The sequence below is a fragment of the Oreochromis niloticus genome, linkage group LG6 (assembly GCF_001858045.2).
Source record: "Oreochromis niloticus isolate F11D_XX linkage group LG6, O_niloticus_UMD_NMBU, whole genome shotgun sequence".
NCBI lineage: Eukaryota > Metazoa > Chordata > Actinopteri > Cichliformes > Cichlidae > Oreochromis > Oreochromis niloticus.
Genome location: NC_031971.2, coordinates 15,266,579 through 15,282,501, shown reverse-complemented (window position 1 = coordinate 15,282,501; position 15,923 = coordinate 15,266,579). Strand labels below are relative to the sequence as shown.

General features: G+C 41.0%; 1 protein-coding gene across 1 annotated transcript; it reads right to left on the bottom strand.

Moving 5' to 3' along the window:
- Nucleotides 1-15,697, bottom strand: LOC109202484 (cilia- and flagella-associated protein 251). The gene is made up of 4 exons (XM_025907674.1): nucleotides 14,994-15,697; nucleotides 6,678-6,932; nucleotides 5,901-6,422; nucleotides 1-766 (listed from the first exon to the last, which is right to left on the bottom strand). The coding sequence occupies exons 1-4, from the start codon at nucleotides 15,144-15,146 to the stop codon at nucleotides 719-721; spliced, it is 978 nt and encodes a 325-aa protein (XP_025763459.1). The 5' UTR covers nucleotides 15,147-15,697; the 3' UTR covers nucleotides 1-718.
- Nucleotides 15,698-15,923: the final 226 nt, after the last annotated feature.

The following is a 15,923-nucleotide window of genomic DNA, read 5'->3' as shown; positions in this document are numbered from 1 at the left end:
TTATGTTCCTGCTTATTTAAAAACTGTTTAAAAGTGTAATTAAGATGCAATTAGACTGGATTTTGCTTTCAGGTTTTGGCGATGCGCTTTCCCATTTGAATTGTACTCTTAAAATACCGTAAAACATTCAATGTTTGTTTTTGTGATGGTGATTTGCATCAAAGGGTTTCAAATTCAAGAGTTACAGTAGTAGATATAATAGATCATTCTGCAGAGAAAGAGAAAACAGTAAAACATAAAACATTTTTTATTTGCACCTTGACACCTTGCACCTGTAAAAACTATTGTAATAAATCTGTAGTGCCAAATTAAAACATCCTTAAACATTTATATAAACTGCCTTCCCGTCGACTAATTTATATGAGACATTGTACTGAGATACACCTGCTACAGCCAAGCGGGCTCATGTTACCCCAACACCATATATTCATTTAAGTTATTTAATACATGAACATGTGTTCTGCATGCCCTTTTAGTTCACATACCTTTGAACAGGAAGCAGTGTGTTTAAAATGTAAATCTGAGTTATGTTTTCAGTTGAATCCAGACCATCTTTGCTCTTTAGACCTTCAGGAATCTTAATGCACAGTCTGTATATAGATTCATAAAGCTCTTAATGTATTTAGAAGGTTAACTGATGAGCATGACCCGAAGTCTCACCTCGTTCGCACGAGATCACAAGATGGGAGTGTCGAGTAAGAGGAGAGGGTGAAGGTTCTCATTTGGGCGACTTGAGCCTACGGCACCTGGGACCCAGGAACACAATCTGTGCACACAGGACATGCCGGGACATGCAGAGTGCTGAATATTTTTCAAGTTTAGAATTTTACAGAGCTGCTTGAATTTTCATACATCTAAATATATTATAGATTTTTAAGTTTGCAAACTTTAGCAACATGACCCAACCACACACGTGCTGATCTTCCACTGTTGACACACATGTATCCTGAAGCAGTTAAAATGCACATCAGAACTGCACATTTTCTATCCGAACTACAAGAACAAACCATGCTGTCATGTAATATCAGGTTCTCAAGCTCTAATCAAGCACATTAACTCTGGTTCTCCAACGTGATAAAATATTTTTAAGCTTTAAACGAACGAACATCACAGATTGCAAATATATACTCTCTTGTAGCTCTTAAATAGTCTAAATTAGCAGATTTATATTTCAAGTGAAATATTTGTCTTCATGGAGTCTTTAAAACCAACCTGAATTATTTTAAGAACGAATGACTCAGTAAATAGACACGGACGGGCTGCTGGTCACTTTAAATAAGGGATTAAATTCAAATATAGCTCAAGCAGCAATGAGGGGGCCGAGTAGTGCATCAGCACAAAGTCACCATGGTAACTTGATGTGATCAACTTCAAAAAGCGTGGGTGTGAGGACTGACACGGAAGGAAACATTTTTGCTCGTAGGTGCACCTGCAGCTCTCAAATTTTTGGAGACTAACTCAGAAAGGGGTGAAGCAGTGCTGAGAGATAGCATCACTTTGTGTTTGCCGGCTCTACAGCAGAGAGATGGAGAAATGAACACCTAAAAACCATCTGGTAGATTTGGTCTTTATATCCCAACTTTGGTGACTATTAGGGTAACGTATAAATTAGCTGCAGTACCCATAGAGATCAAAAGTTCAAGTCAAGATCCAATTCCTTTTGTCTTCTGGCATACTGACTACTCAATTGCTATCCATCCTCAGCTCCTCATATTTAAAGGTTTACAGCTTACCCACATGGCTCAAAATCGTGCTCATGTTTACACCTAATGCCAATCACCAGTTAACTTAGTATGCATGTAAGTGGGACTGCAGGAACCCCCCAGCCTTTCCGTGTGCAATCTCTACACAAAAAGACCAGGGATTGAAAACATGGACCTCCTTCCTGAATGGAAACAGTGGACCAAAGTTTAGACCTTTACACACCAGATGCATAAATTCTGTCTGAATTTTTAATGTGGTTTCTACTCACCTAATCTTAATGCAGTTGTAAATAGCGGCTGTGCAATTTCTTAGGCATTTATTTTTCTATGGTCCCGACTTCTTTTGTCAGTGTCTAAAAGAACGAGGTCGATACAAGTGGAGGAGGAAATGAGCTTTCTCTAAAGCAGGGTTGGGGAAGTCCTGCAGGTTTTAGTTATCACCCTGGGTCAACACACCTGAATTAAATGATTAGTTCATAGGAGCTAGGAGCTTCAAGGAGCTTATTTAGCCATTTAAATCAGCTGTGTTGGATCAAAGACGCATCTAAAACCTGCAGGACACCGGCACTTGAGGCCTGAAGTTCCCCCACCCCTGCTTTAAAGGGTGGCTGCCTTCTCCCTTAAGAGACAGGGTGAGGAGCTCAGCCAGCCAAGAGTGGCTCCTGGGTGAGGTGTTTAGGGCATATCCCACCGCAGACCCAGGATATGCTGGAGAGATTACATCTCGGGGAACACCTCTGTGTTCCCCTGGATAAGCTGGAGGAGGTAGGAGGTCTGGGTATCCTTGCTTAGCCTGTTGCCTGCCCCTGCGACCCATCCCCAGAAAAGCAAAAGAAATTTTCTGCAGAATCGCAACACGGGCAATGAGCATTTACATTACACAACAAGTTCACATCTGAAAAATTCACAGTTTCATGTAGCTTTTTCACAATGTGCTCAGTGCGAAACAAAGGTGAATGGACTGGTAGGAATTGTCTTAAAGCACCGGAACCAGTTCTATCCCTGTATCACAATCGCTCTGCTTTCAAACCGAAGCTAATGTGGTTATTTTTACAACCCAGCTCCTTTCTTTGTGTTCTGCATTTACATCTTGGTTCCTCCTACCCACCTTTGTTATTTTACCACATACATCATGATGTGTTTCTATTTTACTCCTCTGATCACATCAGTTTTTTAATATTGTATTCACAGAGTTCTGAAATTAAGTTTTCAAGGTTTTTTGAGGGTGGGGGGGACTGCTCCTCGGGTATCAAATAAAACTAAATTCAGCTCAGTAACAATACATGTGTGACTGTGATGAATGACTTACACAAGCTTCTTCTTCTGAGCTTCACTTTCTCACTTGAACTAATGATAAATGTCAAAGCAGTCCTCCTGCACCACCTCCTAATTCCAAGCATACAGCATCCACTGCTGAAATAAATGTGTTCATCAACATCAAAGCCAGCTGGCCCACTACACTGACTGAGACCCTGAAAAACATATCTGACAGCTGTGTCAGATGGTGAGAGGCACAGGAGGAGCAAATTCAGACTAACGGCTATATTTAAGATAATATAAGCAAGGGCAATATCAGCATCAAAGGCTCTGACACTAAACCTCACACTACACCAACTCTGGTATGACATACAGGAAACAATGCCACATGTTCTTCAACACCCATACTAAAACTTCTTGAGTGTGTCGCTCAAAGAGATTTTAGAGAGCAAAACAACAAAGACTACAGAGCTATTTAAAAAAAAATCCATAACTTCAGTCACTGCAGGCCGCTGAGATGAGAGTTTTGTCTCTGATGTCCTCCACGTTGCTCCGAGAGTATATTAAAAAAGGAAGGAATAATGTGACAAAATAGTATGAAACGTTGGACAGCCAATGGAAATTATAAGTCAAAGTTAAAACAAACAAAGGAGATTTGTGGTAGAAGTTTAATTTCCGGGGTGGGGGGGGATATGTATTTTCATGTCCCAGTGATATTAAAGTTAAATTAGATAATGCCTCAAAATAAGTGGCCGATGAAGTCTCAGGATGTCTGCCAAAATGGAACTAAGAACTAGACAAATATTGGATTAAGATGCTCAAAATTTAAATATACACTACAAATATGTGCAAAGTGAAAATTTGTTGTTAGCATTTTAATTTCAATAAAAACTGTAGGGGTGTAGAAGTTTTTTATCCTCAGCAGCCATCTGCTTAACAGATCCTGCTACAGAAATTGTTAAACAATGACGTTTGGATGGAGACCTAAACACTTATACAACCTCTCACTAAGCCTTCGGTAATAAAAGCTGTCAGCCACAGATTTACTACTTTGCTCGTTCCATCCAAATTACTAAACAAAAATATGATTGTCACGCTGAGCCTCTCGAAAACTTCCCGACCAGCTCGATTTCTGGCTTTTAAATATAGGTGCTGTGAAGGCCACACTGAAACACTCATCACTGAAACAAGACACCAGTGTTACTGTTGAAGCACTGGTGCATCAGAGCCTTTTGAATTAGTTTTAGAACATCAAGCGCTGCCTCGCTTCCAGCTACAATCATTACACATCATGTCAGACATCAATCAGTGAGGCATGAAGGTGCTTTTACCAGCTCCTAAAACAGCGCCTGGATATTGCACATATGAATGAAATACTGTCTCCGGGAGCAGGCTGTGGGCGTGTGTAGTACGCGGTTATTCCTTTACTGCAAAAGCCAGTACAAAATGTTCCTGGAGTAGAGCGAAAGTGGAGAAAGAAAATGGTACTTGCTTTATGCTCAGGATTAACCTGCCATGACAAAATTAGTATGCATGTGTGACACGGGGGGAAAAAAAAATACCTTGAAAAGTCTCAGTAAAGTGCAAGTATCAAACTGCATCAAGCAAAGACAGTATACTAGTAAATACACATCTCCAGTATGAGCATTTTATCTAAGTCACAACAGAAAGCATCAGCAAAGCAGCGACTTTGCTCTTTTTAAACAGTTTTTCTCAACATATTTCAGGAGGAGTCTTCACATCAGTTTCCTCAAGTCGCAACAAGCTTCACAAGCATTAGCAGCCACCTTTACATTGATTGTAATCATGCAGCTCAAGGCAGGACTTGTCACTCAAACTTGCAAGCGCGGAGTAGCCGGAAACTAAATTCGTTATGAGCTGTTGTGACGAACATGTTGGCACACGATCTCGCTCAAGTGTTCAGTTGATTTGAACACTGAAGGTTCACATCACTTTCAAATATATGATGGGCTCTGCCACTCTAAGAAACAACTTCCAACAGGGTGACAATGTTTGGGAGGCATAAAGCCGTATTCTTTGCAGTAACCTTTGATTTGCACCTGCAGGTACTGACATGTCAGGATTTTCATAAAAGTTCAGTAATTGATATGACTGAGCAGCCACTATAAGGAAAACTCTTAGCACTGTCCACAGAAGTCTCTCTATCATTACTCCAGCCAGCACTGAGTGGCAAGGAGGGTCCACTCTACTGTCGGGGATGTCAAAGTTTATGTCATGGGCCACATACAGCTCCCTATGACCTTACGTGGGCTGGGCCGGTGAAACTTCCTTATGTTTGTGTGTTTACCTTATGTTTGACACCCCTGGTCTATGCAATAGCAAAAGGTGGGGCTTTCTGATATACTTATGAGTACAGGGGGAAATGTGCCTTCAAGTCTTCCATACACGTCAGACCATGCCCAGATTTAAACCCAAATCCCAGCTGTATTCTCTTCTGAAACGACTCATAGAAACTTTACTGAATTTCCTCAGTCTTGAGCCAAAACTGCCATTAACAAATGCAATTTCAGCACTTAAAACAATGCTTTCATACTTTTCATCTACTCAGCCATTCAAGTTAATCTTTGTAATTTTTCAACAATGTTTACTTGTCCTACCAAATATATAATGCAGTTCCAGTACCCAATTATTTCCAAGCAGATGGTTCAGCTCCTGCAATAACAAGCGTTTTCCACAAGAGGGTGCTACCATCTTAAATATGGACCACGTAGGCGCAAGTGCAACACATTCAACAGTTTCAGACAGAGATGTATAAATGATATAAACAAGTTTTTCTGGAGTTGCAGTGAAATCCTTAATGGTGATGTTCACAGCACCGAAAAATATCCTGCACACATTTAAACAGTTTACACTGGAACTACTTTCATCACTGAAAAGTAGTTCCAGTGTTAACTGTTCAATACAAATAGCTTTGCTTACCTTTTTGTTGGAAGAGCTTTGGCGTGTACATCCCGAGTCCTCGTTATTATTGGGGGCAGACACACTGTTCCTGAGAGAGAGAGAGCCTTCCTCCTCTTCCTCCTCCCTCCCGCTCTCCGCTGAATGTTCAAAGTCATCACTATCTTGGTCCATCTCTTCCTCATCCTCATCCTCCTCTTCCTCCTCCTCACCCTCTTCCCTCTCCTCCTCTTCCCTCCCCTGCTCCTCCCCTCCCTCTGTCCTCTCCTCTGCCTCCTCCTCCTCTTGGTGGGTGCTGCTGTTGTTGTTGTTCTCCTCCTCTTCCTCTTCCTCCTCCTCTTCAGCAGCAAGCGGCTGCCCTCGAAGTTGTCGCTGCTCTGCCCCCCACATCCACCGGGCTCCTTTCTCGCCTCCGTTCACTCCATTTGGCAGGCCCTCTTCGTCTTCCTCCCCTTCCCCGTCCTCCCGAGGGCCGTCGCTGGCTCCGGACTCGCTCGGCGCCCATGGTTGTTCTCTCTCGCCATCAACCTGCGACGCCTCGGGCTGTGAAGAGCCAGAAAAACAAAATACAATATCAGTGAGGAATGATCTCGTGAGAAACTCAATCTGTTGCATGTGATCTTGCACAGAGGCTCTTGCCTGGTCACCAAACTGTGAATCTAACGCAAACTTCGATGTTTAGGTTACATAACTTAAGTCTACTTACGCAAGTTCATATTTCCACAGACACCAACTTGGCCATTTTTCTCTGTAATCAACTTTCAAATCACAAATTTCTTAAATGTCAGTTTGCCTCACCCTCTGCGGCAGCTGCTCTTCCTCCTCAACCACCCGGTTCATGTGTTCATCCTCATCGCCCTCCTCTGCCGCCTGCTGGGGTGCCCGAGCCGTGGAGGAGGCGTTACCTCGCACTGCCGGGCCCCCAGGCCCCCGACTCCGCCCGCCGCTGCTGCTGCTGCCCCCCGACAGCAGTTCCTGGTTCATTTCCAAAAGCCAGCTTGCTACCTCCTGGACCTTCGCTAGGCTGTCTGAGGAGGAGAAGGGCTTGACATTCTGCAGACAGACACAAAAATATATGTGAGCATTAACCCAGATGATAAACATTTAGTGATTGTTTTCTACGGTCCTCAGACAGTCAGTCAGGCAAAATGCTCATCAGGAGGGAACATGTCTGTGTTATACATGTTCCTTTGTTTTATCCAAATTAAAATAACTGTTATTAGACATTCGCTCGTTGAGACGCACTGATGCTGCTCAGCAGCAGACGAGGAAAAATGCGGGAGTGATTGTACTTGGCTTCAGATCACACAGCAGTGGATGCTCAAATGCAGATGGATGGGCAGAACAGCCTTGAGTGCTACTAGTGTTCTTACTTCCAACAAAGCCAATGTGAAGAAGAAAAGAAAATCCAATCCACTGAACACAAAAGCCACACTGCATTAATGTACCTGAAGCCTTTAAAAACCGCTCTTCAGTCTACAGAAAAGACAGTTGTGTGTTCCTACAAAGAATTTACTGGTTTGTGTCTAAATAAACACAAGTTGCACTGGTTGCTTTTGAAATATCTGAAATTATATATGGAACTGAAGGACAGTTTTGCCTAGTTTTGACACCACCTCACTCTTCGAGTGACAGGGGCAGCAATACACAAAGCTGAGCGCAGCTCAATACTAAAAATGTGCGAAATACAATAGTTGTTATTCATTTAAGTGTAGTGTGTTTATTCTTATGTGTAAATAAAAGTCAGGCTGTTTGAAATATGAAAATATAGGACACCATTAATGCAAGGAAAATGTAAAAGTTTATCCAAGAACAGCACAGCTTACTCAGACGGAGCTGGGTTCAAAGCAACATGAGTAAGAAATCACCGAACAAATAAAGCAGTACGTGAAAATTCATAAAGCTCAGCAGCTGTTACAGGTACAGAAAAAGACATATTACCAATGACAAACTCCTCAATCACCGTTTACACAATCTTGCTTTGAAAAGACAGTGAAAAGCATTACTGAGTCACTGAACTATTATCTATGAATACTGGTGTGACGAGGAACGTTGGATGAGGTCAACGTTTACAGATTGTGTTCAAAAATGAAAAACATACAGAACAGCAAAAAAAATGCAACTTTAGGCTTGACAGGAACATGACAAGAAGTCTGAAGACTATCAGCACCACTTTCTTTGACCAAATGAAATAAAAATGCATTTGGATCACACAGGGTAAACCTGGCTAGAACTACTATTGCACTTGATGCCTAGAAGTGGGACAAAACATCAGCATTACAATATGTCATAATGCTTTCTGTTATGATGGGGCTATTGACAGGCTGGCTCCATGTATCGATAATTTTATTAAAACATGCAAGCACTAAATGGATTTCCCTGTTAGTCTGACCTACCAGAGCAAATACCTCATAATAATTCTTGACAGATCCCATCAAATGAAAGATGGTAAAGTGACTAAAGTTATTAAAGATGCCGTAAGGAAGAAACTCGGTGGGAAAACAGACTAATAAATTGAATGTTCATGTTAAAAGTGAACAAAATTTTAGGACACTGACAGCACCATGAAATGATTAAATTCATCATATCTGTATTTTTATACCTCTTTAAAGCCATTATTATGTTATGACACTAATTCAACTTTTTCTGTTGTGTCTGTACTTTTACCGATTATTCTTCTATGTACGTTCTTCCATTTAGAGCTTGAGGTTCATCTTTGTTTATCGTAAACAACCATTCACCCTCACATTCAAACCTAGGTCTAATTCAAAATCACCAAATAACCTAACCAACCTAACTGCATGTCTTTGGACTGTGGCAGTACCTGATCTGAAACCACCCACGCGCACAAAGAGAGAATCCATAGACGCCGTACAGAAAGGTCCCAGGCAGATAGATAGTGGATTCCCACCCACTGTACTGCCCTTTTTACTTGATTAACCATTTCAAAAAATAAAAATGTAAAGAAGTCAGTGCAACAGCATCACCAAACCTGTGAGTTAATTTTATTTATTTTTTTTAAAGAAAATCTTATTGAAGTTACTTTCACTTTGTATTTGATTATCCTTAATATAAAAGTGGCTACATGCCCTGCCAGTAGGGACTGCTGTGCAGTTTATCTAATACTGCTGAATCACTGCATGAATAACCATCACAGGCATTGCATACATTTGTTTACATCTGGTAATGACTGTGAGAAATAGAGTATAAGTGCAGTGTATGTTGTGGTAAAAGTGGTGTATACCACCAGCCAAGGCTTCCCCTTTAAAATGACGTCCTTCTGGGACCTTGTTCTCTCTCCCTGTTGCAAGAGTCTGAGAACCATGAAGCTGCTGTGAAGCACATGCCAGTGACCGTGATCGAATTCCAGGAAGATGTGTAGACGGTTCCAAGATGACAGTTTAAATTTAAGACAAGATCTGCTTTTTGGCTAAATTATACTGACAAAATCATTAAATAAAAGTTGTGTTATGTGAGTGATTTAAAGGATGACTGGTTAAAAACAGTTAAAGGAATTGCACTGGCCCTGCGGTAGCCGGTCCCGAAGCTGTCCCACCTCTTACCCAGTGACATCATATCTGTATTTATGATATCCAGTTCAGGATTTGAAGACTAAGAGGTTAGGAGGATGTGTGGATGGATAAAATAGAATTAGGACAACAATTACTGGAAACAATGACTGTACATTGTGAAAGAATAACTTGGTAAATGAACAAAGAAGGACAGCAAAGCAACTGCAGAAGAGGCTCCTGAGATAAACCATTAGTTAGCTTTCAAAATAAAACAAAAACAAGATGCAGTAATGGGTGAAATGAGCTTTTAGAGCTTGAGCTGAGGTGACAAACTTTCTGCATGGGCCACCAAATGAACACCTACAGTAGAGGCGAATTAAAATCAGATTATGGATCATGATTACACCCCAAAAGATCAACAACCTTTTGACCAGATTCAACCTACCTCATTTCATAACTTGAAAACAATGACTGGCTCTTTATTTTTATAATAACTCAGATCACTTACATTCAAGTATTCAAGGTAAACTAACGCAACAAACAAATTTTACTGTGACTAAACATTTGTGTGGTAAGAAAGGATACAAGTAAAGGTAAGTGGGATGTGTTACTCGTGGATTTGTCCAATCCAAGTGGCAGTAGGTTGAGTAGGTAGCATGCAAATCAGCCCCAATCTTTAGACCTTAATGTCAGTGATACGTGTTCTGAGACAAACTGCAAGTTTATTCTTGCAAACGCACAAACTGTGCATGCATTAAAAGGTAGGCGTGAACAAGACAAAGTAAAAAGAAAGGCAAGTATAAGGTACTCGCAAGTTTATCATGAAGCAATTAAAATATAGCTACTTTCCTGGTAAAAAGCACCATATATTTTAATTTACTTTCCGCTGGTTGTGCTGCTACAAATACAATAGAGTTAAAGATATCATGCACAACCACAGAGGGAAAACGGGTCAGTTACAAGCTGTTACAAGCTGACATATGAGGTCCTCCCCTACTGACACTACACAGTCTAAAAGGAAGTTTTTATTTTGTTAAATGGCACATAAGCTTTGTTAATGTAGCCTAAACTGTACCAACAGTCCTTCTATATGCCCACGAGGCCTCTAGCTAATCTTAAGTGTGACAAATTAAGAATCAGCAATGCATACTGCACTTCCAAATCTTCTCAATGCGCAAAACGAGCGATGAGAAGTATTTTGTGGGCGCTCACATGCTTTATCTGCTTCAGTTCATACCAACTGCTTTGACCTTGAGGAAAAAGTCACTGGTCCCTTTTCTCTTCCTCTTTGCTGCATAGTCCCAGCGCTGTGGTGGGAAGCATTAGACCTATCTCAGATTGCACAGCCCACCCCACACACACACACCCCGTGGGACTGCCAGTTCATTGCTGTGAGCTCAGAAGAGGAAGGCTATGAATAGCTGAAGTTGTTCCTGCCTTTTACCGGAATGGCCAAGATTCAGCAATTAGTGTCTAACTTGAAATTGGTTATGGAAGTGACAAAGGCTGACAGGAAGACTAGGGAGGGAAATAAAGATGAGATGTGGTAAATATATGGTTTATTTATTACCTAGAAGTTTCAGTTCTTGTTCAAAAAGCTTAAATATACATAGAAGACATGATGAGGCCTGCAACTTCTACAGTTAAAGTGTGTGAAGTGGTGTTTCAGTGCAGGTAACAGAGCAGAGAAAGCAGTAACACTTGTAGTGAGCAAAGACTTGCCAAATGGCCTTTCGTATTCACACACAAGTTTCATTCATCAGTTGCTATTCTTAGTCCAGCAAAGCTGTGAAATGGACAAAAATAGCTCTGGGAAACTAGAGAGGGCAGGTGTGAATTTGTGTCTCCTGATACAAAGCCTCTGAGAGCAAACATACAGAATAGTATCAAGGTTGTTATGAGTTTATAATCACAAAAACACACGCTTGGTTTAGAGACAGATAAACAGCTTTGTTCATCATTTAAAAGCCACCTAACAAGCCCCAAACTTTCCTAGAGTGAAACATCATCATTTGGTGCATCACAGTCTTATCGTCTCAGACCAAAGAGATAATTAAAGATAATCTTAGGAGTCCCTCTTTCACACAACTCCTTTGAGCTTTAGCCACAACGATGCAGTTCTATGAGACGCTATGGACCATTTTAGCATCATTTAGCTCACAGTTTGTCCTCCAGCCTTCAAACCCCACTAATCTGACACAGCAGCTAGTTTCTTCAACAACAAAAAAGAGGGGGGGGGGGCAAAGATAAGCACACCACTGGCAGATGAACAACATTTTTCCCTCCCTCTCTTAATCTGTTAAGACCCAAAAGACAGGTAAGAAGTCAGTATTGTCTGCTGGCGTTGTTTTGCTATGAGTGGATGTGAACTGTTTGATTACACATAATATGTAGGAAGAAAACAACGTTATCTGATGGCCTCAAGTGGAAGGATATCCTGTCTGTATTTACTGCTATTGCCATCTATTGTGTGGTGTGCCACTTAAGACAGCATCTATTTAATTGGGCCCTAAAGCACGTTACTTTAGAGACTGATATTCTTGCATCATTTCCCATTTCAGCATTGCAGATATAAATTACTGTAAATCGTGATGCATTTAAAACTTTCTTCTGTAAGTTTCTTAAGTGCCATTTCCTGAGCTAAGATAAATGCTGCGACTGAGACTGTCTATAGTCTGACAGACCTTATTTTGTTTACCTTGTTCCATATTCATGCGAGACTGAGAAACAGTATCGCATTAAAAGTTAAAAACAAACAAATAGGTTTCAGTGTGGTTAGTAGAGGTCCACAAGTATGCAGTGAGATTTTAAAAAGGAAATCAAAAAACCATGTTTCTATTTGTTGTATGACATTATAAACAATCTCAAGAGTGATGAAATGTACTTGGACTTAGTTTTAGATGTTTTATACATCTTGCTTATGTCCAATTATACATTTGTTTGAAAAGATGATTATTCCATTTCATGTACACATTTCATAATTTCTCTCTGACTGCGGTGCAAATAAAGTAAATTACTAAATTTAATTTCAATCCTACTTTTATGGAAAATGATTCCTCCGTTTGTTATAAGGCTTACAATGTGTGTTTGCAGGAAAATGTTTATTTGATCACCTGCTGAATTTATAACTTTGGTCACTTTCAAAGAAATTGAGGGTTTAATTTTTATGGTAGTTTCATTGTATGCTGTTCCAAGTTGACACCACATAGATAAAGCTTCAGCTGTGGTACACACAGACATTACTTGAGTCTGAGTGCACAAACTCAACATTTAGACTCAACAGTAAAGGCATGCCATCTTCTCCTGGATGGATTTGGACCATTCTCTAGCTCCTGTGATGGGGTAGACAGGTATGTATTAACTTTCTGTCAGTGCAGCCAGCCAACACTCCTGCCCCGCCACACAGCCTGCATCTAAACTCGTTTCCTCCGGCTATAGAAATAAACCAAGAACACACTGAAACCTTGTGTTTGAGCTACATTATAACAGCCGAGTGTTGTGTGTTAAAACAGCTACAGCATTCAAATGACTGCCGAATCAAACTGAAAACCCCAAAGCAGACTGAGCTGCAGTCCAATCACAGTTCTAATATGTGGGTGCCAGAAGTAGGAAATTTGAAATTGGCAGAAAATTTCAAATTGGCTGTAAATTTATTTTCTCAATAATTTCTAGGGTAGTCCCAGGCCAATATGCAAAGTAAGTTAAATAAATGCATGTTCACTACTCATTAGGCCTGAATGTCCTTTGAGTAGTCTTTATAAAAAAAAAAAAAAAATGTAAAAAGAAAGTTGTAGGTCTTTAATTGTTGTCCAGTGTTAATTAAAGAAAAATACATTACATTTCAAAAATACAGTTCATGCTCTTTAAAACCAAAGAAATATTCAGAGTTGATATATCCTTAGCAGGTATGTAACTTCTAAACTAAATAGCAGGGTAAGCCTCAAAATGCTACTTTAGCTGCAGAAAAGTGTATTTTGTTCCGCAGTCTTTACAAATTTAATAAGTTGAATATTCAATAAGAATGACATAATTTATGATAACTCGCACAGAGTATATTTGTGTTTGATAAAGGTTTTGAAATCTAAAAACAGTGAATTATTTCCAGTTCTGATAAAGTGAAAAATCTGTCCTAAGGTGGGGGGACAATTATTTCAACACCAGTAGATTTATCTATGAGACAAACCATGTTGGGAATAACGAAACAACATTAGAGGACTGAGCTCAACTTCAAATTGGAGCAATAAATCACACTGAGTTAGAGTGTCAGGGAAATATTGGTTGTTGAGACAACATCGCAGATATAGCTGAAGATCTAGCAAAATGTGACACTGCATAGTGACTTTGCCCAAATTAAACTGCATTAACAGAAGGAGATTAGCAAAGATGGATCAGACCAGTATTATAAAGCTGAAGGACACATTCTTCCTCTAGACTGCAACATGTAACACAAAACCTTGTGAGCCTTAAAACGACTGACATTTCCAATTATTAATCCTTTGAGATAAGAAACGCAATATTTGGGATGGTTTCTTGTAATCCTATAAATACACAGCTTGTGAAACATCTTTCCCCTTCAGTTCGATGCAGAAGCAATTAATCAATGTCTCTATTTTGAGCCGGTGCCCTGTGATGTCTCTGAGGAAAAAGTGAAACTCAAGTCCTTGAGCTGCTAGATAGGAGGGACATCATCTCCCCACATTCATTTCCACAGCAAAATGCTTCATTTTATGTCAATGCCTTCCTCCGGAAAACAATGACTTCTGTTCAACATAAGGGATATTAAGGCTTTGTCTATAAGCACTGCACGTCCTCTAAAACCGTCACTCATTACTTCTTTTTCATTTGAATTGTTGCCATGCAACAGCTCAATAATACCACAACATTTTCCTTTGTGGATTTTTTTTTTTTTTTTTTTTTTTTTTTTTTTAAATCATTACTCATGAGAGCATAAATCATCTTGGAAACCAAGAGAATCAATCTCCTCTGCTTGTGAGAATGGCCAACTGCCAGGAAGACTCTGGAAGTGGCTAAAAATCCCATTCAGTGCCAGCCTACTACTAAAACAGTCGTGTGCACAACAAGCAGGGAAGCAGAGGGAACCCTAGAAGCTACAGCCATGCGACAGAAACCTGCGTTAAAGTAAAGTCAAACACTCATTCACACACAGACAAATGCAAACGGGCACTCAGACGTGTGCACAGTCTTGTTTGGCTTTTTATTTGTTCCATTAGAAAAAGCTTTTTCTCCAACAGAGAGGGGGGGGTAGCAGCAATCACTGTAAACCACATGCAGACTGAAGGCATCCATTTAAATGACTGTGCACCCTGCTAGCAAGTCTACTGTTGTCAAGGCAGCGAGACATCCATTAAATCACCTGGTTCCATTAGAGAATCAATTACTGTGCCGCTCTCCTTGGTTGCACAGTTCTTATACCTGAAAAATCATTTCAGACAACCAAAGCAGATACACAAGGACACTACCCTTCACCACCCTCATATGCTGCCAGGACCTATATGGTTCTTGAATTGCTCACAAAGAGCACAATTCCAGTGTCTCCGGACACATGATGTGGCTGTGTCACTGGAAGCTGGCACACTATTACCTTTGGTCGAGGTGGGCAAGCAGTGGCCAGTCGCTGCAGCTGTTCTGAAGTGTGGCTGCAGGAGAGCAGATCTGAGCAGCAAGCTGTGCGGCCCAGTCTCTTCATCAGAGAGGAGATGATGCTGCAGCCACAGCCACACATCGACTTGCTCATTAGTAGCCTGGCTGTTCTGGGGTGTGGAGAAAAGAGACTAGCTGTGAGCCGCAGTCACTTCCTGGTCCTTTCTGAATCCCCTCAGTTGTCCTCAAAGCTGATGCCTTTGCTGTACTGTGTTCCACATGGTGCTAATCCACAGGTACTCCCGCCAGAGATGGGGCTGGTTTTAGTAAAAATACAGATGCTGTGGCTCACCTTAATCCACAGTGAATGTACTTGAGTTGGGAAGTACAGTTTGTCGGTCCATTTCCCTTGTGATTGCTTCCCACTTACTCCACTCCCTCTGCTGTACTTCTATCTCTGAACAACACGCCTCCTGCTGTAGTCTCCCTCCCCCTTTTTTTTTTTTTTGGCCAAACTCACTTCCATCCACAGAACACCTTCTTTTGGCTGCAAATAATACACCGGACGCAGTGTCTGCCACTACTCCCCTCTGTCTCTCACAATTTCCATCCGTTTCTTTCCATTCCCTTCACTGCCTTCGACTGCTGTGCAATGAGGATGCTATCCCCGACAAGGCTGTTGCCACCACTGTGCACCCCACCACCACCACCACCTCCTCCAGCGGTAAGCCACTCAGACTGAGCTCCTCCAACTTGCCGATTAAAATGTTTTTCCTCATATGACATTCGAGCTCCGAGTTGCTCCATTAATTGAGGAAGCAGTGGACTGAATATTATAAGAAATCCAAGCCACTCAGCAAGCACCAGGAGGACTGATAAGCAGGATACAGTCAGGATGCGGTGGGGGAGGGGTCCAGCATTTAGGAGACAA